This window comes from Cavia porcellus, unplaced genomic scaffold (genome assembly GCF_034190915.1).
Source record: "Cavia porcellus strain 051 isolate PalLab524CR breed Dunkin Hartley unplaced genomic scaffold, mCavPor4.1 scaffold_7, whole genome shotgun sequence".
NCBI lineage: Eukaryota > Metazoa > Chordata > Mammalia > Rodentia > Caviidae > Cavia > Cavia porcellus.
In genome coordinates this window covers 54312642-54338531 of record NW_026947490.1, presented here as the reverse complement: position 1 = coordinate 54338531, position 25890 = coordinate 54312642, and the positions used below count along the sequence as shown (strand labels likewise).

General features: G+C 49.8%; 1 protein-coding gene and 1 long non-coding RNA gene across 2 annotated transcripts in view; one reads left to right on the top strand and one right to left on the bottom strand.

The window, feature by feature from the left end:
* The window catches only part of Gpa33 (glycoprotein A33), a 31885-nt gene extending 8502 nt beyond the window's left edge, over nt 1–23383 (top strand). The window contains exons 2-7 of the mRNA XM_063253600.1: nt 8221–8375; nt 12564–12780; nt 15612–15767; nt 20806–20925; nt 21508–21643; nt 22013–23383. Coding sequence (XP_063109670.1) covers nt 8221–8375; nt 12564–12780; nt 15612–15767; nt 20806–20925; nt 21508–21643; nt 22013–22145 — 917 coding nt within the window. The 3' untranslated portion in view covers nt 22146–23383. The remainder of the gene's footprint in view (nt 1–8220; nt 8376–12563; nt 12781–15611; nt 15768–20805; nt 20926–21507; nt 21644–22012) is intronic.
* LOC134476979 (uncharacterized) lies at nt 23044–24759 on the bottom strand. The gene is made up of 2 exons (XR_010048841.1): nt 24639–24759; nt 23044–24541 (listed from the first exon to the last, which is right to left on the bottom strand). It is a non-coding gene; the product is annotated as an uncharacterized LOC134476979 (long non-coding RNA).
* Between the last annotated feature and the right edge of the window lie 1131 nt (nt 24760–25890).

Here is a 25890-nt window from a genome sequence, read left to right as displayed (position 1 = left end):
AGGTGACATCAAGGACAAGTTAGCACCTTTGCTTGGGAGAGCCAGGACTCTTCCTCTGGGATGATGCATGTACTCAAAACATTTTCTATAAACAACAGTGATGTGGGGAAGTGTTTTAGCAGGGTTTGCATGGGAAACAATTTAATACAGGTCAGGAAATTTAAATTATTTTATAATAGTCACCCAAAGAGTCAAACACAAAAAGTGCAGGAAATCTATGTGCATACTACAGACACCAAAGAACCCAGCTGAGAGCCTGGATCCCATGGCAATGTCCTACAAGAGTCCAGCTGTAGACCTAGAGCCCATGACAATGCCTCATGCAAGTGTGTCTGACAAATCTGTGCTAGGAAGGCCCAAAGGTCAGCAGTGGAAGCTAGAAAGTCTGTGCCAGCAGGCTGAAGGATGCAGGCTGAGGGATCTGCACTGGATCCAGAAAGTGATGCTCAAAGTAAGGCCAGAACTCTCCTGCAAAGTACCACAGCCATCCTCAGCAGCAACGAGGTCCCAAGTTCCTCCGAGGATGGGAACAGCTGAGTTCTCATCAGGAAGCCAGCGTGAGGAGCTTCTTCTGGAGACTGAATTATATACCACCTTTCCCTCTGGAGCCAAGAAGCAGTTCTTGAAGTCAGGAGAGAGCTCCCCCAAAGTGAACCGCAGCCATTCTCGGTGACAACGAGGTCCTGAGTTCCTCTGGAGATGAGAACAGCCAAGTTCATAATCAGGAAAGAAACTCGATAAGCTCCTCCCAGAAAACCAAGGTCAACATGAAAACCAACAACATGTTCTTTCCCTTTAGTTTGCCCTTTTTATGCTGTTGGCAGCAACCCTTAGGTGGACCATCCACACCCGGCACCACGATGATTCAGTTCAGCTGGGTGTCACAAGTTGACCACCAGTTGTCAATCCATCACAGACAATGTCTATGACTCCTCCCTCTTGGGAGAAACCGCCTGCTGTCCTAAGCGGACACCTTGGAGGTTGATCCATCGTTCAGTGTTAACTCCTTATGGCCACTTCACTTATCAGATGCTGCTCAGAAGAGCTCTTTCAACTCCAAGGAAGAAAGGAGAGGAGGGCAAGAGGAGAGAAGAAAAAAAACTTGCGGAGCAAGAGGGGCACAGGTCCAAGGAAGTATGGGGCAAGGAGCTGCGGCTTTGTGAGGGTAGGCTCTGGGCCGCTGGAAGGATGCACCGTGTTGGACTAAAGGAAGCACAAGAGAGGTAGGTGGAAGCCTCTAGAAGCAAACTTCTGCTGTTCCCAGTTTCTTGGTCATGGATTCGATGTCTTACCTGGTGCGTCCATCTCATCTGCTAAAGGGGACACAGAAGTCCCACAGAAGAGAAAATGAAGGATGGCAGAGCTCATAAGCGTAAGGCCAAAGGTCAGAAGTGAAAAGAACCAGATGCACTAAATTATTAATGACAGCAGCCAGATATTTCATTGCTATTACTGTCAGCATGAGACTATTGACTGAATTAGTGGAAAGAGTTAGGCTACTGATAGCAGGTTCCCAGGAGGCTTGTTGGCATAAAGTTCTTAAACTAAGGCTAACTTCTCATCTGGGATTAGGAAGGATGGAAGTGTGCCTGGGGCACAGGGTCAGTCTTTTGTGATGCGTCTCAGATTTACAGATCACATCTAATTAGCTCTCTCCATTCATGCAAGGCTTCTTTGTGTCATGAGCTCTTTCTCATCCATTTATCTCTTGTCCTGTACAAATCTATTGCCATAAAATGATTTTGACTCTCTCTTATAATGATCTCTAAAATCAATCTATTCCTTTTTGACAGCTCACCCATGGTGACAGTGCGTGGTTATGTCTTGTGATTAACTTCTTTTTTTTTTTTTTTTGTGATTAACTTCTAACCAAGGATGCACTTTGCCAAGAGACACGGGATGAGAAATTAGAAGTGATTCCAAATGAAATATACACACAATGTAACTATCAGGTTATGAGCGCTGATTAAGTTAGGAACCATTAAACAAAGGACACATCCCATGCCACTTAATCCCTATCTATCCATTTCTCACGTGAGGACCCTGAGATACCAAGAGTTCAGGAAACCACCCAAGCTCGTACCCTTAGTAAGGGAAGGAACTGAATTTTTAACAGAGGCATTCTGTACCTTTGAACTCTGAGAGGCTATTACTGAGACAGCCATGGAGAAACTGTGATACTTACAGAGTGGTACAGATAGAGAATAAAGGTATCAGAGGGGTGTTTGCAAGTCAGAAGCAGGGGAGAACTAGCTGGAGAAAGGCGCAGATGGTGGGGTGATTGATTGGAGTGTGCTACCTTGTAAGAATACCTTTTTTTCTTGTAGTGGCATAAAATCAAGGGCCTTTACACTGAGTTACATCTCCAGCCCTCTTAAAATTTATGTTTTTCACACAAGGTCTTGCTCAGTGGCTAAGTTTTCCAGGCCGGGCTTGAATTTGCAATCCTTCTGCCTCAGCCTTCCAGAGTGCTGGGATTCCAGGCGTGTGCTCCCTGGAGATTTCAACACCCTAACCAGTCTGGCCTGCTCCATCTGACAGGATGAGAAGCCCTGGGGCTGAGAGGTGCTGGCTGACAGGGTGGCTGTTGTGGGGATATTACGGACCCTGGCTCCACCTCCTGTAAAGCTCCTGTTGATTTCTCTTCTGCCAGCAAATACTGCACTTAGAGCCCAGTTAAGAGAACTAACTGTGCGTATAGGTCCAGTCTATGTCCACAAACTCCTTGACTTCAGGGCTTGTGTTCCTCCCAGAGCCGAGCAGGTACCTGGCTGTATGTGGCAGCGCATGTGAAGCACTTGGATGGAGGCTGAGGAAAGCGCGTGGATGTTTCTGCAGCAGAAGTTGCAGTGTGGTCAAGGTGTGAAACAGGAAATGGATTCCGCTGGGGTCAGGACAAGCACCATTCCCTGGACCCTGAGTGCTCGGCTCTGACTGCTGGGCTGGAGCCCTGGTCCTCATCCTGCTGCCTCATCACACAGACCAGTGGCTGCTCTGTTGTTGTCTGTTATCAGGTCGGGACAGAGCAAATTGCTTTCCTTTTCTAAATGTCAGTTTTATCATCTGCAAAATGGGGTAGACAGATGTCCACTTTTAAGGAAAATATGAACAAGAATGTGTCTGTAAAGTGGCTGTACGGTGTCCGCACCATTGCGTCATAATTAACCTAACGTGGGACCAACAAGAACTGGAAATTACTGACTGCGTAGCCACATAATAACTCTTTTGCATTCTTTTCATAATTAGCTTAATATTGCTTTGATTTCTTCTTTCTTTTTAATTCTTGTGGTACAGGGAGTTGAATTCAGGCCTTCACTCTGAGCCAGATCTGCAGCCTTTAATTTTTTTTTTTTTTTGACACAGAATTTTACTAAATTGCTAAGCTGCCCAGACTGGGTTGGAATTTTCCGTCCTTCTGCCTCAGTCTCCCGGAGTGCTGAGATTGCAGGCATCCACTACCATGCCCAGCCAATACTTCACTATTGAGTGAGCTGAGAATTAGACACTTCCTTGTCTAAAGGAACCACAGTGGGTTGGTTCTCTGTGATTTACCAGTGAGAGTCAGCACCATTAGACCGAGTGTGCTACTATGTGGGTCAACGTGCACAGGCCACCTGGGTGCTGTCAGTGACAGCAGTCCCTTACTATGTAGCTCTTGCATAAAGAATGGGACATGGAGAATCATTGTGCAGGTCAGGGGGAAGCCTGGGAGTGGTGACCCCAAGGACAAGACTCCAATGAAATGGGTCGAGGCATGGGCAGAGCCATGGATCAACATAGTGGTAGTTGTCACGGATACAGAGAACGACCTCCAGACCCGCTCTCTGAACAGGATAAGAGCTGGGCAGATGGGTCTTGGCTCCTTCCAGCAACCAACCTCCTGACCAAGAGCAACTTGCTAGCAATGACCATGATCATGAAAGAATTTTCTGATAGATGACGGTAGTGGAAGGACCAGTGGCAGGGTCACGTCAAGGGCTATTTGATAAACTCAGCCACCCGGGTGGCCCAGGTATCAGCCACTCAACACGCCAGCACATAAGTTGATTCTTCGTGGCTCCTGGCACCTGGTTGCCACAGTGAGAAAATATCAAACGGCAAGAAGAGAAAGGCTGGCTTTTGACAGCCTCCTGGTGCTCTTGCCCCATATCCAGTTCTCTGACTTTACACCCTGGCTCATGGATTCTCACTGCTTTGACCACACAGAGTCCACTCTGGAAAGGCAGCTGGTTGCCATGCTAAGAAGGACATTTTCTGAGTGAAGCACTGTACACTAAGTGTGAACAATCCCATTTCCAGAATGTATTTGCATTTTTAAAAGGAAGTGTGTTAATCCAGCTGAGACCTTGATTGAACAGTGTCATCTCCAAAGCTGGGCAAGGAAGAGGGATCTTCAGCAGGGACATTTTCCTCCCTTACAATACAACTTCGTGATGGGGATGCTCAGGAAAATGCTCACTCTTGCCCTCTGCCAAATCTGCTAATCAATTATATCTTTAGTCCCATCTGGGGATAAATAGTCTGGGGTCCTTTCTAAATCCTGCCCCCTCCCATCACCTTACATTCTCATTTTATATCCTATAAGGACATCATTTCTCTCTCTTTTCTCTTTGGGTTCATTCTCATCAACAAACACAGTGTCAAAAGTATTTCTGAAAGGCCCAAACTGTCTTGACCCCACAGTTTCCTGTAGCTGTCACAGCTCTGTCTTCTCTCCCATTCCAGAGAAACTTCTCTGTGTCTCCCATTCGTTCTTAAGCCCTCTCCAGTCAGGCTTCATCCTCACTGCTCTACTGAATTTGCTTAAGGCCTGGGCAGCTCCGTGTGGCCACATGCAGTGGTCATTGTCCTCAGCTCCTTGGTTCAGTGGATCCGAAGCAGTGGGGTAGCTGACCCTCTTCCCTTTCAGGAGACATGTTTCTTGCTTGGGCTCTGCAAAACACTTTCTTCTGGTTCTCTTCCTGTCTCTCAGACCAGTTCTTCTTCTGCCTTGCTGAAGTCCTCATTTTTTCTACCAGCAAGCACTGGCATCCCCAGGTTTCTGCCCCAGATGTCTCTATTGTGATCTCAATGTCCGCTGGTCCTAAATGATGGAAAATTGATGACTCCCCAAGGTGTGTCTCCTCTTCACCCTTCCCCACAAGACTCCAGACCTACACAGTTGCTTCTGCAGGTTCTCAACTTAGATTCCAATAAACACCTCAAACTTCACACAACTCTGCAAACTAGTTTTCCACTGAAACCTGCTCCTCCCTCGGCTTTAGTTATTTCAATCCCACTCTTCCTAAGTGTTCAGGACAAATCCTTGTATTTATCCTTGATGTCTCTTTTCCTCTATCATGCCTAGTTCCCTCTGTGGTCAAGCCCCATTGGCTCTACTTTCTAAATACTTCTCATTTTTAAATCATTTCTCACTACTGCTGCCATTCTCACCTATATCCAAGCCACCAGTAGCACCACCTGCATTGCTGAAATGGTCTCTTGCAGGCTTTCTTGCCTCTGCTCTCTTCCCCACCCCCTCTTGTCACATCAGTCAGAATGAACCTTCAGAATTGCGTGTTAAATTATTAGCTCTGCACAAGTCTTCCCAAGGGCATCCAGCTGCCTTCAGAGTGAAGTAACAAAGCTTTCAGCCAGAGCTGTGGCTCTTGATGCTGTCTGAGGGGCCCCTACTTCTCCACCGCCTCTCCTTCCTGCATATCAGCTTCTGTGCTCTTCCCTGAACATGAACCAACGTTATAATGGAGGATCACAATATATGATGAATATTCAAATTTTTAAAAATTCTACAGTAAAAGACACATTGCCGCAGATCCCCTTCGGAATACTCTGCTCGCTTTGAACACAATTTTCCCATGATTCTTGCCGGTTTCTAGAGCAGTGGCAGTTTCTCTTTCCTGAGTGTCTCTATAAGATGCTATCAAAAATAGGATGGATGCCGCTGCAGAGAGGTGGGCTCCTAAGACATTATGGGGTGCCCTCACTCACCTTAGTCGCCAGGTCTGGCCACGTGCCACTTCTGACTCTTCTCCGAAGTTAAGATATCATGGAAGTCAAGCATTTCAAATCGATTCAGGACATTGAGGCAACCTCAGACACTCAGGAAAGATGAGTTCCTGAACTGCTTTGCAAAGGGACAAGAACCATGGGGTGAGTGTGTTCAGAGTGAGTGGATACTTGGTGATTTTTTTCTATAATACATTTTAAAAACTTAAATGTTCACTATGTGTTTCAATCGCATCACAAACCCACTGCCTGCTGCCTGGCCCCTGCAGAAAGCTGTGTCCCCGGAGGAGATTCTTTTCGCCAGAGCCCGTCCATAGGACTCTGAGCCACTGACCATCGACTGCAGTGTAGCAAACCACCCAAAACTCAGCGGCTTCACTGTGCCTTTGTTTTACTCATAAATCCCCGGCTGGGTGGAGCTGTGCGGGGAGCTGAGCTCTGCCTCCCTTGTGTCCACCGGGCAGCTGGGTGGCTGGGATGCTGGCTCCCTTCTCTGGAGGCTTTGCTTGGTCATCTGGGGATGTTCCCAGTGACCACAGATCACAAGAGCAAATACAGCTAAGGCCAAGGTGGGGTGGGGGGGTCCCAGCAACTGTATTCTCTTACTTCTATTTCACCTCATTTCTAAATCACTACCACATGTAAGTGTTCCATGAATATTTATTTTTATTTTGTAACTCTGTGTGTGTAGATATAATGATTGCATTCATCATGCATGTACATGGTACATGTGCATAACACACCTTAATTCTGTTTACTCCCCCTTCTCTTCCCCTCCCTCCATCTCTCAGTCCTCTTCTCATTTGGAAAAGTTCTTCTTTCTTGTTACCTATATTTTGTTTTGCTCTTTAATTTATTTATACTTTGGGCTGCCCATATAAATCATGCAGTATTTAAGCTTGTGTCTTCAATTTATTTCAAATTTATCTCTTTATAACTTCTGATTTATCTATGGTCTTGAGGTACATCCATTTTCTTACAAATGACTCAAATGTATCCTCCTTTGTAGCAGAGTAGCTACAAAAAATATTTATACCATTATGTATAAATATCATGTCTCAGTTACTTTTTTTCACTGAGACAAAATATCTAACACCCAAAGTTAAAGGAAGAAAGGTTTATTTTTGGCTCACAGTGTGTGGAGGTTTCTGTCCATAACTGGTTGGCTCCAAGGCAGGGTGGCATGGCAGACAGGCATTTAGAGGAGAACAGAGCATGGCAGACAGAAGGTGGCAAAGAAATATAGTAGCAAAGAAGCAAGTCCAAGCCCCTTAGCAGCTTCTTTCTGTCCTTTTTATATTCTATCTAGATTCGGCTTGGGGCAGGTGCCAAATCAATCAATGGACTAATTTAGTAACCACACATCTTTAATTCCAGAATTATACATTCCAGATCCAGCCACTTCTGAAAAAGCTCCACCTATGAATGTATGAGGCTTGGGGGGAACATTTAGACACAAGCCATAACACCATACTTTCTTTACCCATTTATCTGTTGGTGGGTGTGTATACCACTTCCATAATTTAGCTACTATGAGTTGTGCCGCTCTAAGCATGAGTATGTATGTATCACTGTAATATAATGTCTTTAACTCTTAGGAAGATACCTAGGTGAGGAATAGCTGAGTCAAATGGAATTTCTAGTTTCAGTTCTTTGAGGAGTTCCCATACTGATTTCCATAGTGGTTGTACTTGTTTGCATTTGATTCACCCCACCAATGTAGAAGGGTTCCATGCATATTTAAGTCAATGAATATATCATCATCCCTACAAAAAAGATGGCAGATCTCACTTATTGAGAGTTTTCTATGTGTCAGGCACTGAGAAAAATATTGACATATGATATTGTTTTCCATCGCCCCAACACTTCCCTCAAAATAGGGGAATGAGGACTCCTATTTTACCGATGACAAAACTGAGACTTAGAAAATTTGCACAGCCGGTGAGCCACGGGACTGAGATCCAAAGCCAGGCTTTTAACCGCCGAATGCATGTCACTGCTTCATGATGCTGTCAGGGCAGATGGGGGAGCCTGGGCACAGGTGTGGTCCTCCAGTCTTGGAGGAGAACAGCTGGCAGCCATGGTCACAATCACCATCGTGGCAGACATGGCTGGTGCTGTGGGAGCCAGGGCAGCTCCGGGCATTCTCACAGAGGTCCCCCTGACCATGACTGAGTGTGTACTTCTATCTCACACCTCCTGCTTTCCTTCCAGTGTGGGTGACAGTCGATGCTATCACTGTGGAAACCTCACAGGATGGTATTCGGGCGGCCCGAGGAACAAGTGCCACTCTTCCGTGTATATACCGAACTTCTTCCAATGAACGAAATGGATTTATTCAGTGGGATAAGCTTCTTCTGAGTCACACGGTAAGGCTCCCTAAAAACCTGGAGTTTTGCAGATGGAGGGTGAAGGGAGGGGGGAGGAAAGGGATGTAGAGAGAAATGGGCTGTGTTACACACCCAGTCCCCTATGATGAACGTGATCATTAGATACAGCAAATGTGTGCTGATAAAAATGAAAAAATTAGTTCATCTAAAAAAAAAAAAAAAAAAAAAAAAACCGGGGACACCATGGGAATGAGTTTCACCTGCCCAGGATGTCCTGGAAGGCAAGCACTATCAAGCCTTTCAAGAAAAGTTAGCTGGAATGATCAGGAGTGGGGCATGCGGGGCCCAGGGGGAGCTCATTACAGCATCTTCATTTGGACAAAGTCACCTGCCCTAAAATACCTCCCTGTCGGTCCATTTCAAAATGACCTACATTGTACCGTGCAACTCAGTCACTCATTCTGACCTAGCATATTCCCCATTCTGAGGCTAAAATTTATCTTATGGATTTCTTTACCTGTTTGGTTTCTTTTGGAGCATTTGGAAAAGCTTTATTCTATGTTCTATTTGTATTTTTAAACAGATCACAGCATTCCACGATTTCAAAGTCAGAACATCATAAAAAGTGTCCTTGGAGAAGTCTCATTTCTTCCTTGCTCTCTCTGTGCTGTCCGTCTTATTCCCACCCCTTTACCCTCCTGTCTTGCGCTCTATCCCAGCCCTCAGAGAAGGCACACCACACAAGAACAGGCATGTATATACACATATACAGTTATTCATATCTGTCCCTCTTTCTCTTCCTCCTTAGTACTAGGGGCTAAAGCCAGGACCTGCATACTGAGCTACATCCCCAAACTTTGTTACTTGGGCATTAGGAAGGTTCTCACTAAATTACTAAGAAACTTAGCCCAGGCTAGGCTCAAATGTGTGATCTTCCTGCCTCAGCCTCCAGAGTGCTGGGATTGGAGGTTTGTGCCACCACGCCCTGCTCCTTTGGGTAGTTCCTGAGCTACATATCCAGATCATATCTCATTTTTAAAATATTTGCATGAAGCCTTCCAGTTTCATGAAGCATACAAACAGAACATATCAACATATACTACTGATGAACATTTTGCTTTGTTTCCTATATTTTTTTATTTCCTATATTTTGCTGCTACAAATAATGCTACAATGAATAGGCATATATATCTGAATATACATACACACTATACATATGATAAATTATTAAAAAGTGAACTTCTGAGCCAGGCATGGTAGCTCATGCCTGTAATCCCAGCACTTGGGAGGCTGAGGCAGAAGGATGGTTGTGAGTTCAAGATCAGCCTGGGCTACACAGTGAGCTCAAGGCCAGCCTGAACTGCATAGAGAAACCCTGTCTCAAAAAGACAAAAAAAAAAAAAAAAAAGTGAACTTCTGGGTCAAAGGGCATGTGAATTTAAGTTTTTGATAAAATCAAATTGGTCTCATCAGATGTCTTACTAATTTTCATTTTCATCAACAACAGTAAGGGCATCCATTTCCCCAGTGGAAAGTATTCTCATAGTTGCCAGTTTTATAAGTGAAAAAGGGGTCTCAGTGGTGATCAAATCCATATTGACGGTGAGAAGTGGGGCACGTGGTCCTGAGTGTAAAGGCAAGCTCTCCTTTTAACACGCTGAGGTGCCGGCAGCAGTAAGCCTTGGGCCCCCACCAGCTCAGACTGAAAGGATCTGGCTTTTTCCTTGACAAGAAAGAAGGAGAGGCCCAGGACACACAGGGGAAGTGGACGTGGTCTTGGCATGAAACAAGGAGGGACCCTGAGGAACCACAGCTGCCGGTCCTGTCCCTCCCAAAGCCCAAGGGCAAAACCCAAGCTTTGGCCTTTGGCTGGAAGAAACTGAGGGGCCAGCCCCTCCCCATCATCAGGAGCCCCTACCAAACCAGACTTGAGGTCCAGCTGACACTTCCTGAGCGCTGAGCCAGACGCTAAGGCTGTTTACTGCCTGATGATTTCCAAAAGGATTTGAGGCAACTCCGTGGAGACCAAGTAAGGGTGAGGAGCAAAGGGTTAAATCTGTTCCTGCTTTGCCTTCGCAATCCCCGAGATCCCTGAGATCCTAGCAAGCATTGTCACCCCGGAGCCCCAGGGGTGGAGACGCCTATAACAGAGCAATCTGGGGTCTGAAAGAGCTGAGCAGAGAAGCAGGGACCCCAGAGACTTTCCTCACCTCCTTTCACTGTCTCCTCCCGACCACAACCACCCTTCCCAGAGCCTGGCCGGGACAGCCGGAGCAGCCGCGCGGTCTGCACAGTGGTGTCCGGCACCGGGCTGCGCTCACCACCAATCCCGCTGCCTGTGCCTGGCGCGCCAGGCTGCAAACCAGGGCGCTCACCACTTCGTACAAAGGTGTTGCCTGCAGGGGCATCAGAACTGACCCACCCGTCTCCACCTTCTCTCCTGTGGCCCGCGCTTCACACCAGAACCACCTTCCGATCTCCTGCCTCCCTGCTTGGCTCTGCTGAAGTCACCCTTGGGTTTTCCTCTTATCTCTGAGCTCTCCGTTTCCACGGGACACACCATTTCCTCCTCATCCCCAGCTCCCCTGCGCTGCGTCGAGGAGCTCTGTCTCTGCAGACGTCTCCCTGTGGGTGACTCCCAAACCTTCCCCCTTACACTCAGCCGCTCAGCTGCAGAGCCTCTCCTCACACAGCCTCTTCAGGCCCCCACAGGAAAGCTTTCTTCCTGAACCTCTCCTTCCTGGGCATTTCCTCTCAGATCCATGCAAGTGTCCAAGAGGCCTGAAGCCCCCAACTCTGCACATGAAGCCCACCCCCAGTCTCCTGGTCCACCCTTCGGCACCCCAGCCTCCTCTCCCTCTGCACTGGTACTGCTCTCTCACTGGAATTGCTAACCCGGCTTCTTAACTGACCCCTTTCTCCTTCCACTTCATTTTGCACCATCTTAAGAGCTAATTTCTTCAAACACAGGACTCCTTAGTGCCTTCAAGATAAACCACAAACAGTCTGGTCCCACACGCGCACAGCACCTGAGATTCAGCACTGTAGAATCTCCAGGGTGCAAGCTCTGGAGCCAGCAAGACCCGTTCAAATCTCTGCTCTGCCTTTCCTTAGTGTGGACTTGAGAAAGATGCTCAGCCTCCCGGTGCCTTGGTTTCTCCACTCATAAAGTGCGTATAATCACAGGACCGAGTCTGCCGGGTGTTTAGCGGATTAGAGGAGGTGAAACTTACCAGCTGCTCAGCACAGCTCCCCATCTCACTCGCCTCGTTCCCACTGTGCCTCCTGGTTTCAGGTGCTGCTTCTACGTCTGTGTCCTACCTGCAGGTCCCCCTTACACCCAAATTTAGCCTAGTCAGGCACGTACCTGCCCCTATCAGCCCCTGACAGCTAAGCTATTTATTTCATAGTTGCTTTTCATGATTCAAGGTAACTATCAGCTCTTCCATGTAAGGACTGACGGCCCATCGCTCCCGTTACTCTTCGAGCTCACGAATTAGCTGCCCTTGGGTGGGAGGCATCTAGATGCTCAGTAACACTGAGACTAGCACTTCCAGGGACCTAGCACGGCAGCCAAGCCCTAAGCCAGCTGCTCTGGCTGTATTACCGACTTACAATCCTAGGAGACAGGTGTTGCTATCACCTCCACTTTGTAGAAGAGAAAATGGACACCAGAGATGTCGAGGATTTTGTTCAAGGCCTCTCAACTAAGTGACAGAATTGGGATTTGAATTGAGGCTATCTGGCTTGAAGGTCCGTGGCCTCTGTTTACACTGTCGGACCAACGCTGAGCCAGCGGATCAATGAATAAACAAACTCTAAACATAAGAGCCACAGTAATAAAGAGCCCAGCGTGGCTACCTAGCATGATGCCTGTGCTCAGAAAGTGCTGGTTGACTGACTGAATGAGAGCAGAGTAGGCTGAGAAGGGATGGAGGAGAGATGTGAAGCGTACAAAGCTGAGGTTACTGGGATCCAAAGGGCTTCTGTGGCATGAAGTGCCCACCTGGCCTGGGCCCCAGGGCTCCAACAGATTCACTTACAAATACGTTTTCAAATACAGTGAGGCCTAGCGAGGTGACAAGAGGAGCCCGAGGCCGGCCAAGGCTTTGGGTATGCTCCAGGCACCAATGAGTCCGTGGTCTGGGCTCTGGTGGAAGGGGGCAGCCAGGCAAGGCCTGTGCCAGGACCTCAGGCTGAGCCAACAGCGTTTCTGCTCGTTCCCAGGAAAGTGTGCTCATCTGGAGTTTCGATACCCTAGACTACACCTACGGCAACCTCTACAACAACCGCGCGCGGCTGGTGGGGAACACCCACCAGTCAAACGCCTCCATCACCATCGACCAGCTGACCATGGACGACAATGGCACCTACGAGTGCTCCGTGTTGCTAAAGTCGGACCTGCAGGGCAGCCCCAAGTCGCGCATCCGCCTCCTGGTGCTGGGTGAGGGTCGCCCTCGGGCCGGGCAGGGTGAGCCGCAGCAGCGGCCTCGCGGGAAGCGGCAGCCCCCAAATTCCTGCGGAAAAGCGCTGGGGGCCTCGGGAGGAGCGCGGGAACGCGCATGGCCGACCCCACCCCGTCACGGCCGCGCAGGAGTTTGGGGGGACAAGTTAGCCTGAACGTGAAGGGCACAAGTGTAATCTGACATTGTGGAACTTGGGTGAAACCAGTTTTTCTTCTTTCTTTTAGTCCTAGGGATTGCATCCAGGGTTTCTAACCGAGCTTCCCTCCCACTTTCCATTTTATTTTAAATTTTAAAACAGAATCTTGTCCAGCCCCCAAATTGCCCAAGCCAGACTTGAATTTGTGGTCCTCCTGCCTCAGCTTCCGGGAGAGTTGGGATCACAGGTGTGCACCCCCGTACCCAGCTCAAGGATTTGCTTTTAAAAAGAAAAAAGATCCGTTTGTCCTGCAGGTTAAGCAATCCAGTAAACTTCTTTTAAAAGAATTTTCCCCCCCAAACTGCTTTGCAGCCCCGCTGTTTGTTAGGCGGAGGGTTTTAATTACTTGGGGTAGCCTAGGCGAGCAGGAAAGCCCTCAGCCTGAACCCCAGAGGCCACGCCTGTCCCCAGGCTGCCAGCAGTTCTGGGACTTACTGCTCCAATGGCCAGGCTGGATGGCGGTCTCACCGGTCTCTGGCGCCCCCTGCCGTCCTCTGCGGGAGTCGCAGGCATCGCAGTGGCCTCGAAGCCCCACGGGCTCCACACTAAATTCTCAGGCTAAAGTTGGCCACGCGGGGCTCTCAGGGCCGTGCGTGTGTGGCTATGTGAACTGGATCGGTCTGGCCCCAGATCCCAGTCTGTCATTGAGCGAGAGCGGACTGTGTGGCTCGAACTTCGGGACATGTCCTCCAAATGCTGATCTCCGGAGGGGTGGCCTGGTCCCTTGATTGTGGCTATGTCAGCTCTGTCTTTTCCAGGGTAAACAGCAGGACCCGCAGAGCCGGACTTCAAGTGCCACCAGATTGCTTAGTGTTTCCGTAGACACCATGGGTTTCTGTCATTTTCCTTCCTCTTTGTATTGCATTTGTCTTTATTACATCCCAAAGAAACCTGGCCTAGAAGTGATCTCCTACCAGTCCTGAGGAGTGTGACTTTGGGAATGTGTGGGACCATTTCTCTGACTGTGAGATCAGGGTAGGGAGGAACTCAAGGGACAAAGCACCATGCACCAGGCCTGCTCCGGAGGTCTCCTGGGTGCTTGCCACCTCTTATCCCCTGGGCCAGCAAGGTGAGCAGGAGGTAGCTGGTTGGAGGTGCCAAACAACCCTGGCACTTTTAGATTTAAAGACTTTTATAGGAGAGGCAATAAGGGAGTGTGTCTAATTTGTGCCATGATTATCCAGTACCTGACTGGCTGCTACTATGGTAACGGATGTCCAGTATACCTGCCAGCAGCACAATTTTCCACTGCCTGTCTCCTGGAGTGCTGGGATTGCTGGCATGCACCACCACGCCTGGCTCTGCTTCCAAAAACTAATGCTGCAGCTGCTGAGCTGGAGGGGAGAGGTGTGTCCTGCAGCACTTGCCCAACAACTTCCGGTGGAATTGAGACCGGAACTTGTTCTCCAGCTCAGTGACCATGCACCTGCATGACAGAGGTGGTAACTTTATCGGGCAAGCACACCCTCTCAGGGGACAGGCCTGCAACCTCAAGTTTTAGTGACAGCCCTCCTCACCCTCGAGGATGCTACAGACCTCTGGCCTCTCTGAGCCTTAGCATTTGCCGCTCCCTCTGCCTGGAGCTCCTCTCTGCTCCTCCACCTCCACCTTTGCCTCCACTTCCTTTGCCTTCACGGGTCATCCTTCGAGTTCTAGGCAGTGACAGGAGCAGGCCCTTGACTCTTGCCTTGGCATTACCTGATTTCCAGGTTTTGGTCCTGCTGGATTTTTTGGCGCTCACCGCACCATCCCAGTGCCCCGTGTTGTTAAATTTGCAGACCATGCTGCACACAGTGGCACGTGGGCAAGGCTGAGGGAAAGGTGCGGGCCGGCGGCTCTGGGAAATGGCAAGGTGAGGGCTGTGAGCTCTACAGCCTCCCCCATACGACTTTTCTTTCCCCTCTCCACTTCTCACTTCCCCTGGCCCTACTCTGCACCTGGTGCTCCACCGCACTGCACCCCAGAGTCCCTCCTCTCCTCCAAGGGCTCTGAGGCTGCACTTTCTCTGGGACTTGGGAAGAGGGCAGTGCCTCCTCTCAGGGAACCTGGCTGCACAATTCCAGGTGCAGGGATTTGGAGGTCATTTATGTAGGACTGGGCCCAAGGACAGGCAAGTCCAGTCAGCCAAGCCAGGCTTCGCATTTCTGAAGCATTATTGCAAAGGAAAAACAGCAATATAGAAATGGCATGTGCTTTGCAGAGTTCCTCGGCTCTTTCCAGAAAAGGTTGTTCTTTGTCCAGGTGGCAACCCTGTGATCCCAGAGAGGCAGAGTTTCCCTAAAATGCCACACAGAGTCTGACTGACGGAGCACCCGTGAGCTGGTGGAGCAAGTGCGGGGTCTGCAGTCCAGAGACGTGGGTTCTTGTTCCATGAACCAGTGTCCCCTGTGGGCCTTGGTATCCCCATCTTTATAGAAACCATGACAGAGTGTCTCTAACGTCCCATGAGGCTAGAGAACACGTGGCCCACATTCTCACAGTCAGCTCCTGGCGACTCCCTCCCTACGCTGGGAGTGACAGGCCCCTGGGGCGGCATCTTGGAAGGTGTGTGTGTGGGGTGCAGGTGACTGTTACCATTAAGTCAGTCCATCTCCTTGACCTCTCCCTGCACAGTGCCACCTTCTGTACCAGACTGCCGAATCGAGGGAGAGACTGTGATCGGGAACGACATCAAGCTGAGCTGCCAGTCTGCAGAGGGCTCCCCGGCCCCTCAGTACACCTGGAAGAGTTACGATTCCCAGTACCTGGAACGGTCTCTGCCTTCACCAGGTGAGGCGCAGCAGGGAAGGCGGGCCCGAGCAAAGTGCGTTGATTGGCTGGGGCTGCCAGGGGTCGGCGCGCTGGCCAATCACATCCCTTTTCCTCACGCAGCGCGGGCCAGGCCTCTAAGTTTGGTAACACCCAGCGGCGCAGCTGGAGAAAAGGAATGATTTGTGTGAACGCAATAGCGGAGCATGGTACACCTTATTTTCGTTATTCTTCAGGCCTCAGTTCTCCTAGCTGAGCGTGTACTGATGGGATTTTAATGTTGATTGTGATTATGTCCTGGAGTGTATATTTGACACCCCAAGTCTAATTCCAGGGTGCCACAGGGTCCCACTCCCCTTGCAGTGGATACTTTATTCACTCTGCCTCTGTAGACTCCCTTCCTGCGAATGTCCAGATGCCTTCCTCAGCGAAGGCCACCCTACCGTCAGCCCGACTGCCAGACTGGCTGGGAACTGGGCAGCTTGATATTTGACCTTTCAGTCTGGAAGCAGCCTGCTAGGAGAGGAGCTCTGGGCATGCACTTCTGTCCTGGCCACGCCAACTGCAGCTGACGCTCCTGGCCCTGGCTACATCCCTGGGTCCTGGGTGACTGCCAGCTATCCCTCTGCTTTTGAAGATTAGGAACAACAGGGCCATCAGACTGAACTTCTAGAGGGACTTTCACTTCAGTGTGGCTTGGAAAAGAAGTAGGATGAGAAAACGAAGCCCCCCGGGGTGGGGGGAGGGGGCATGGTTGTTCCCAAAAGATGAGTCGCAAGAGGCGGAGGGCACCCTGTGTCCTGAGTGAGACCAGCAGAAGAAATGCAGCTTGGGATTCTGTCCAGCTAGGGTGACTTTTGTTACCCTACTTTTCACTCTTTTGGGAACAAAATAAAATATCAAAAATAAATCTCTGTGGGAGGCTGAGGCAGGAAGATCACAAGTTTGAGTCCACCCAGGGCAACTTATAGACTTAGCAAGACCCTATCTCAACATTTAAAAATAAAAATAGGCAAAATAGGTTGAGTGCAAAGACCCTGGGTTTTATCTCCAAGACCACAAAATAAATAAATACATTAAAAAGTAAAGAATTAGTGGGGTTCTACTAATGGGGTTCACCTTTGACTAAAAGGTCAAATATCAATGTAAAATAGAAGCTGTAATGTGGATTTCAGCCATCTTCCAGTTCTGTTACCACTTCCCTGGTAGCCAGTTTTGACATGCACGTCAGGAGGCTTTATTGACCCCGCCTGCAGCTCTCTTGGGCCTGACTGACCAATGCGTCCAGGGCCCTGCTTGGCAGGTCTGTGGTGAACGCTGGTGGCCTCTGACCTTCCTTCCGGCACAGGGCAGGGGAAGTAAGGCAGTGTGGAGGACGTGGGGGTGGTGGCTGCAGAATCCTTCATGCCCAGCAGTGCAAGGTAGAGGTGCAGGTGGGGCTCACAGATGCTTTCTTTGAGGGCAGAGCTGAGCACAGGACTGTGTGGTGCTGGGGAATGTGGGGAAAGGGGTTGAATCTAGTTTTGCCACTTGCTGGCTGTCTGACCTTAACAAATTACTCAGCCTCTGTGTGCCTTAATCTCTACATCTATAAAATGGGCACAACACTAGTGTTCACGGAGTTGCTGTGAAGACTCAAAGGAAGTATGTATAAAACACTGACACCAGTCCTTGGCAGACAAGAGGCACTCTATGAATGTGGTACTCTCAGCTATTGTGGGAGCTAGGTCCTTCCCGTGCATAGCATGGGCCTAGAGAATGCGTGGGAATCATGCCTGCCAGAGTGGCGGAAGGACAGGAAGGAGAAATTGTGGGGCACCTGGGTCCCAGCTCTGCTGCCTCCATCAGGAAAGGTGACTCTGGGGGTGAGGGGACAAAATGTAGCCTTCTGAGCTCCAGAGGGGAGAATGCTGAGGTCAGGAAAAGGGCTGGAGATGTGTTTCTGCTTCCCAGAAGCCATGTCCTGCCTTGGGGTCTGTGGCACACGTGCACAGTCAGCACTGAGACCTGGGGTGCAGAAAAGGTGGTGGATGGTGACAGCCACACAGCTGTGTATCTGGACAGCAGTGGGGAGCAGCCGGGGCTTCTCAAAGCCTCTGGCCCCCAGCCCACCTCACAGAGGCCTGGGAATCTGTCCGTGCCTTCTTCCATGGTCAGTCCAATCTCCTTTCCGATGTCTTCGGGAACATTCCAGTCCACGGAGGGTGACTCCTCCAGCCCTCCCAATCTGAAGGCAGAATGCCCACCGTGGACTCCGCCCTGGATAGAAACAAGAACACCGAAAAGGCAGGGGGCTCTGGCACTGGGAGGCAGGGATCTGAGTCCTCACCGGACCATGCAGCTGCCCCACCCACAGCCTCTCTCTTAACATAATCACCTGGAAAGCCATGAAAAGCAAGGTGGCCCTGGAGGCCGTGAAGAGGATACAAGGATACCCCTGCGGGATGAACGTATTTTGTAAACTGAGTCCCAGCCAGTTAAGTTTCCGGGTGCCAAAGGAAGAGGTTGAGTTTCAAGGAAGGAGGAAGGGGCAATTCTGGGGACTGGAATATCTTGGAGGAAGAGGGTGTGCAGATGAGGGCTGCGGGAGGAAGGACCCCGAGGACCCCGTGAGCGGTGGAAGCCGAGCTTATGACGGCCACGGCGTGTGGGGTGGGACGGTTAGGCCTTGCCAGCTCCAAGTAGGCGCTGTGTGGGACCAGGACCTTGTGGGGGAAATTTCTAGAGCAAAAGGAGGGAGATGGGCAGCTGTGTGACCCTGAACCTGTGTGACCACAAGGTGTCGCTCCTGCAGCAGAAAAATTAATTTCCCCCTAAGATTGCACAAACCACCAGGCCCTTTCCCAAAGGAAAGAGGGATTCGAAGTTACAAGGAATTCAGTTCAAAATCGAAGTTGGCCCTGAGACGTAGAGTGTGCACTAGTTCGCCCCAGTGCAGCTTGTAGGGTCCGCCGTATGCAGCTCCGCGTTGGAAGCCGCATGCCCCATCCTCAGCAGGGCCTGGAGCTGGTCCCCGGTCCCCCTGGGAGGGCACCGAATACCCAGGCTAATTTTCAGGGTCTACAGCCGTGGGCGAGCTGTAGACCTCCTAAGACCTGTCTGATCGCAGAACGCTTCCCTCAGTGTGCACTTTCAAGATGCCGCTGAAGGAAACAGAATGCCCGCCAGGCCCAGGGCTACACAGCCGCATTCCCTTAGCTTTCACAGCCAGGGGGGACCCGTGGCAAGGGTGCCCTCATCCTGGAAAATTAACAAAATAAAAAATGTGGAAGGGCTAAGTCTGTAAAAGCTCAGTGGAAAGGCCCTGGGTTCAATTCCAAGTATGGTGTTTGGGGTAGGAGTGCACAGTAACAAAATCTAATTAGTTTACTGGGTGTGGTGGTGCACACTTGTGACCCCAGCACTTAGGAGGCTACAGTAGGAGGAACGCCACGAATTCGAGGCCAGACTGGACTACATAGCGAGACCCTGTTTCCAAAAACAAACAAACAGGCAAAAAAAATCTCAGTTTAGAAAATGGGACCACTAAATACTATAAATCCTATTAGAGATTCCCAGTCCTCATTAGCGTATTAGAACATCTGAGACCTCTCTGACCTTAAAAATGCATTTAACCCTCAACCAGTGATTTCTACACTTGATTTGGTCAAAAACCCCTTTCCCAGTACCACATATTTAGAAAAGATGGAAAGAAAATAGCCCTAAATCAAAGTGCTGTTGTTTCTAGGTGGTGAGATGATGAACACTTTTTAATCTTATTCTTTCTTCTTTGTCGAGGTTTCCTCCAGCCCTGTGGGTGAGCTGAAATTCCCTTGCTCTAAGATCAGACAGCATCTTAGTGTAAAATGCTACCCACCCTGGTGATCACCATTGTTTCTGTGTCTTCCTTAGCAGAGTAGAAAAGCCAAGAAGACAGGGGCCCTCTTTATCTTGTTCGTATCTGTGATCAACTCACAGATTTTCTGGATTGAACTGGATTGGCACAATAATTCTGCATTACATTCCAGTTTTTAGGATGAGTAGATCTGGGTTTGGTGGTGCAAAATTTTAAACATTGGACACTACACACATGACTCATACCATACACCAGATTAGACTGTTTACTCACATACACCACACACACTCCCTCACACCTGAACTCCATACATTATACACATTCACATCACACTAGATGAAACCATACACTTACACACACTACATTCAGTCATACACACATGTGTATGTTATATTATGTACACTCATCACTCACACTAATCAACACACACAGACACATTCACATCTACCACACACAAGTACCACAAAATCCTCACACAGACATGCTGTACATTCCACACATACACATGACACCCGACAGCACATACTCAGAGTACACAAATCACACACAAGCTTTCGTCCACCGCCGTATGCATTCCACACACAGACACGTCGCACACACCAGAGAGCACACACACAATATACACTCACTCAACTCACTTTCTACCATGCGCATCTCCACACATTCACACAATATACCCATTATACACACACCCCGCACACCTGCCCACAGCACACATGCCCACCACTTACGGCAGAGATCCAGAGATCAGAGTTCTTGATTCCCCCCCACTCCAAGGGCTTTGAGTTCTGCAGTTTATAAAAGTAGTAATAATATCTTCTAATTATAAAGCATTTCCAAGTAATATGTAATAGATCTGATTTTTCCTGAGGGCTTCCAGTCTGTCAGCTGTTCTATGTTAGTTTGTATTTGTGTGAAAACCACATTTTATGCCCACAAGTACCTGGAAGACAGGTCCTGCTGTTTCCAATCATAGGTGGGAAAACAGAGACCGAGAAGCTAAGTTCCTTGCAACAGCACAGAATTAATCAGTGGCCAAGCTGGGCTTCCAGCCCAGGTAGCCCAGCTGAATTCTAACCGCTTCCCTTTCACACAACCTCTCCAGCGCTGCTACTCTCAGCAACCCTGGAGGGGGGGATTGTCCCGTGGCAGCTCGCGGGGTCTGGCCACTACTCCCCGGTGTTTGCTCCCCCTGATTCCCCCCTGATCCCTCTCTCCCTGCAGCCTCAGACCAGAGCCTCCTTCTGAAGAACATCTCCACACTCATGTCGGGCTACTACACCTGCTTCTCCAGCAATGAGATGGGGATGAAGAGCTGCAACATCACACTGATCGTCAGATCTCGTGAGAGCAGAGGGAGGGTGGGGTGGGTCGGAAGGGCCAGCTGGGTCCAGAGCCAGCCAAGGCCCATGAAGATGAATCCAGAGCCTCATTAGGACCACTCATGTGCAGGGCAGCTGTGGTGACTTGGGCTGTGTCCCCTCCCCTTGAGTCCAGCCTAGTTCCCCTGGCCTTGGGCAGCAAAACCTGGGCTGATTTCTGCAGACTCCCCTGTCCCATTGTGCTGAGGGCCACTCAGTCCAGGGGATGTGCCTGGCACCGGCAGTCCATCTGCAGCCCGTCCTCTGGCTGGCATGCCACTCAGGCTAGGCTAGGTGTTGGCAGGGCTGAAAACTGAGGTCACTGTTGGCACTCCGAAGCCAGAAGTGCTGAAATGCAAAGCTTTGGGTGTCTGTCCTTGGCTGTGCCCTAAAGGAGGACCGCCCCTAGCCTGTGTGGTTACATGCCCAGCACACCACTTGGTGAAGTGTGGCTGGAAAGGGCAGCTCCTCCTCGGGGCGAGGAGGAGGCCTGGAGTGGCCTGTCCCTGGCTGTGCTGACTGGGTCAGTCAGGGGCTGGGAGATGCAGCTTCTCTGTCCCTGCAGCCTCCATGAACGTGGCTCTGTACGCGGGCATCGCGGGCGGAGTGGTGGCCGCCCTCATCCTCATCGGCATCATCGCCTACTGCTGCTGCTGCCGAGATGGGGACAGCAAGGATGAGGAAAAGGAGGCCGCAAGGCCGTGAGTGTCTGGGGGAGGCCTGGGGGGAGGGCGTGGGTGGACTGGAACCGAGCAGCAGCTCCTCACAGAAAGGCCGCTTACACTACTTCTGGGGAGTGGCTGCCCTGGTGCCCTCGTTTTAGAGTTGAGAACGTGGCTGGCCCTAATCAGAAGCTGCACTGAGTCCTGTGCCTGCCAGCCTCAAGGAGGGATCTTTCGGGTGCTCCCAGCACTGGTGTTGTCTGCAACACTCTCCACCCCTGGGTGGAACACGTCAGTGGCATCTTCTGTCCTGCAGCAGTGGGTGGGGATGGCCAGTGGCATTCAGCAGTTGCTCTTCCCAGACCATGCAAAGGCAAACCTTTCTCCTCTGTTTCCTTTGCCCTAAAGGGACCGGGCAATTTACCGGGCACCAAAAGAGCAAATTCCAGAGTCTTCCAGGAGGAGAGAGGAGGTGGATGAAGATGGGCACGAACACCAAAGAAGCTCCGGGCGCCAATCCCCAGGCCATGCTGATCAGTGACAGTGCCTGCTGCACGTAGGGGAGGAAGGGTGAAGGCTTCACCCTCCTGCTTGTCTCCCCTCGAACTCCCTCCCCAGCTGTTCCCCCCAGCCCCCGTCAGGATACACCTGAGTGGCTGTAAAGATTCCATCTGAGCTGACCATGTCAGCCACACACTCCCCACTGTGTGGTCAGGTCTGACCCTCGCCCTGCACCAGGCAGCAGCCCCCGCTCCCCTTCAGCTGGCCTGCTTCCCAAAGCACAGTTGTGTGTGCAGGCAGCCTGCTGTGAGCGCTCCATAGAGCCATGCAACCTCCAAAGGAGAAGGAGCCTCCCTGTGCCTGTGTGCCCAGCTGCTGGGGCTGCACTGGCTACAGTCTTGTGGAAGGAAGGAGTATGTGAGGGACTTCCTGGTACTGCTTACTTTCCTCACTTGGGGGGGTCACACGTCCTAGCCTCTGTAAGCCTCCCATGCCCGTGCACTTTCCTTCTCTGCCTTGACAAATCCTGCCGTTCCTGCCAGCCCATCTCTGATCATGAAGCTTTCTATAACCCTATGCTGATGGCCCATAACAGTGGGGACAGTTCTATTGCTTTGTCCACACAAGATCCTGGGCTCACATATGAGCTTCCTGGAGCAAGGCCTGGGTCTTACCATGCCTGCTTTCTCTGCAGCCACGGGGTCTGCATTTGGGAGCCTGCTTTGACACACTGGGCCTTCTTGATATGACTGTGGACACGAGGATGTTCCCCACCCAAACCCATGAGTTGGACAGCTGATAGAATTGATTACAAATGAACACACAAGCCAGGCACAGTGGTGCATACCTGCAACTCCACTACTGAGGGAGGCTGAGGCAGGAGGAGTAAAAAACTGAGTCCTGCCAGGGCAACACTGAGGCCTTGTCTCAGAAAAATAAAAAATTGCTCAGGACGTAGCTCACTGCGAAATCAGGCTGCTGTGAGATCCTCCCACTGCTGCTCCCCTTCTTGCTGTCCTCTCCCCTCCTGTGGCCTGCACAGGTGGCCAGCAATTCTCCTGCTCATCAATGTCTGGCAGCGGCTCTGCTCCAGTGGCTGGTGTCAAATGCAGTTACTGTTAAGCAAATGTTGAATTTTCTGAATAGTCAGAAAAGCAATTCCATCAATCTGTTGTCCACTTGCAATTTTTAAAAAAAAGTATATTTTTGTATGTTTTGGTAAATTTTTTGCTTCATTTGAAATGCTTGCAGGAATAATAAAATTGACAGTGGAAGCTCTTCTGTTTGGCAGTGTGGGTCTGGTTGACACCGAGGAAGAGCTGTGTCAGCCCAATTTTGCCGCCTGCTGGCTTCCTCCTTGTGTAGGCACAGTGCAGTGACCAGGACAGAATCCTGGGGTTCTGCTGCTGGTGGGCACGGTGGTCTCTGCAGGAGTGGGTGCCTTCAGCGGTCCTGGGAACATGAGGAGCCCTATCTGCTGGTGCAGTACACATGGGAGCATGCAGTGGCAGGGACACCCTCCAGGAAGAGGGTGAAGAGTACTTGCCCCCAGTGCTGAGTGCCCTCCTAGAGAAGGACATGCAATGTTTTCATTTTGTCATAGAGAATGTGATTACCCCCCCCCCACATACACAAAGCAGCTCTGTTCCACCCTATAGCAATTCTATAGCAGTATGCAGAATCACATAATCAGGCTTTTTTTTTTTTTTTTTTTTTTTTTTTGACAAGGTCTGAGTCAAGTTGCCAGGCTGGGCTTGAATCTGCATTCTTCCTGCTTCAGCCTCCCAGAGTGCTGGGATTACAGTGTGCACCATCATGTCTGGTGCTAATCAGGCAGCTTGGCATCTGTGGAGATCCTGGAAGATTCTCTGGGCGTGGTCCACCTTTGGCTATTCTGTATGGGGCCCTGAATATGGGCAGAAGTGATCCGATTTGCAGATGTGTTCCTGTGGGAGGGGCTTTTCGGGGACACCTGGCCATGGAGTTTGCACACTGAGATTGCCTCACCTCAGGCGGATCTGCAGAAGGACCAGCCCTGGTTTCTGTGTGTGATGGTCTGTTCTCAAGCATCTCCTCAGCTAACACATCGTGCCTTCCGGTTCCCCTTTTTCCAGGATGCAGTTTTCAGATTGCTAAGACTTTCCTCCAGTTCCAATTAAAGTCAGTTCTGGGAACTGCTTCTGTTCTCAAGGGGATGCTGAATATTCCTACCCCGATCTAGGATGTACTGATTTTAAAGTTTATCTTTAAGAAGGAAATCATCCTCCCCTGCTTTCCATGCTGCTGAGTGGATTTTTGCCGTAAGCTTGCTATGTTTTAAAAAATGGACTAAAAATGTCATGGCTGAAGCATAAAATCATATAAGCAAAACAACTTTTGAGACACTGAGGCTTCCAGTCCTCTGTCTGGTCCCATGTGGTCTTCTATGGTCAGGGGCTGGAAAAGGAGGAAAGGCACATGGTTCTTTCAAACCTTGACCTAGAGGTGAGCTACGCCTCTGATCAGAGCAGGTACTGGTTGTAAGGCCACTTACCGTGCAGGCGAGGCAAGGAGGCACACACACGCCCTGTCCCATGGGCTCAGGAAGAAAGGAGCTGTGTCATGACTCTGCCACATTGCTCGTTCCACCCTCCACCTGCCTCCCAGTTACAGAGGAGGAGCCAGAGGCTCGGGAGTTCGCATCATCGGAGCTGAGGCTGCTGGGAGGCAGTGGAGTGAGGCTGAGACTCTGATTCTGCAGACCTTGCTCTTCCCACCTGACCACCTTTCCTTCTGACCCCAAGCAGATGTGCAGGATGGAAGAGAGGGGAAATGTGGCAGTGGAGACAGAGAGGTTTTTGTTTAAATTTAAAATTTGTATATGATACTTGTGACCTGTTTTAATACAGGCTTTTCAGGTACATATATTTCTGAAAAACTGCATTCTGCAAAATGACATCCTAGAAATAACCAGATTTTCAAGAAAACTGGGATTAGAGGCAGATCACAAAATCAGTGGAATTTTGAAAGCCAATTCGACTTTGCCACTACATCACTTTTAAACACTGAGCGTCCTAGTAGAACTGTAAGCAGCACCAAGCCCCTAGATTTGTCCGCCTTGATGCAGGCACTCGCTTGCATCTCAGACACCAGAGCATGGCTCAGGCAGCTTGTTGACGGTAGAATTGGACGGATCTTTCTTTCTCACAACTGGGCTTTTATTACCTTACTTCTTAGCTCTGTGTTATCTTTGTACTTGAGTTTTCTTGTTACTTTGTGGATATTCCCGCACTTTTGGGTGGTGGGAAAGGCCCAGGATGTGTTGCAAACTGAGACTATAACATTGTTCATCTTTTAAAAAATGACCCAGAGTATGGCCTTTTAAAAAGTGGTAATTGTGCTATTTTTTTGTACAATGCAAGAGAAGCATCCTTTTATCAGTCAGCTTAAGTCAAGCTGTGCTGTGGTATTGTGGTAGTCAGGATTTACAAGGGAAAAAATTTAATACAGGATATATAATTTATAGGGTTATTTGATAATGTTCACCCAAAGAGTCAAATGCAAAAGAGTAGGGGAGATCTCCCCACACACTAGAGACCCAAAGAATCCAGCTGAGCACCTGGATCCCATAGCATTGGCCTGTATGAGTCCAGCTGAAGGCTTAGAGCCCACAACAGTGTCTCAAGCAAGTCTGTATCAAGAGTCTGCACTGGGAAGGCCCAAAGGTCAGCAGTACAAGCTAGAAAGTCTGTGCCAGCAGGATGAGGGATCTGTACTAGAGCCAGGAAGTGATTCTCAAAGTAAGG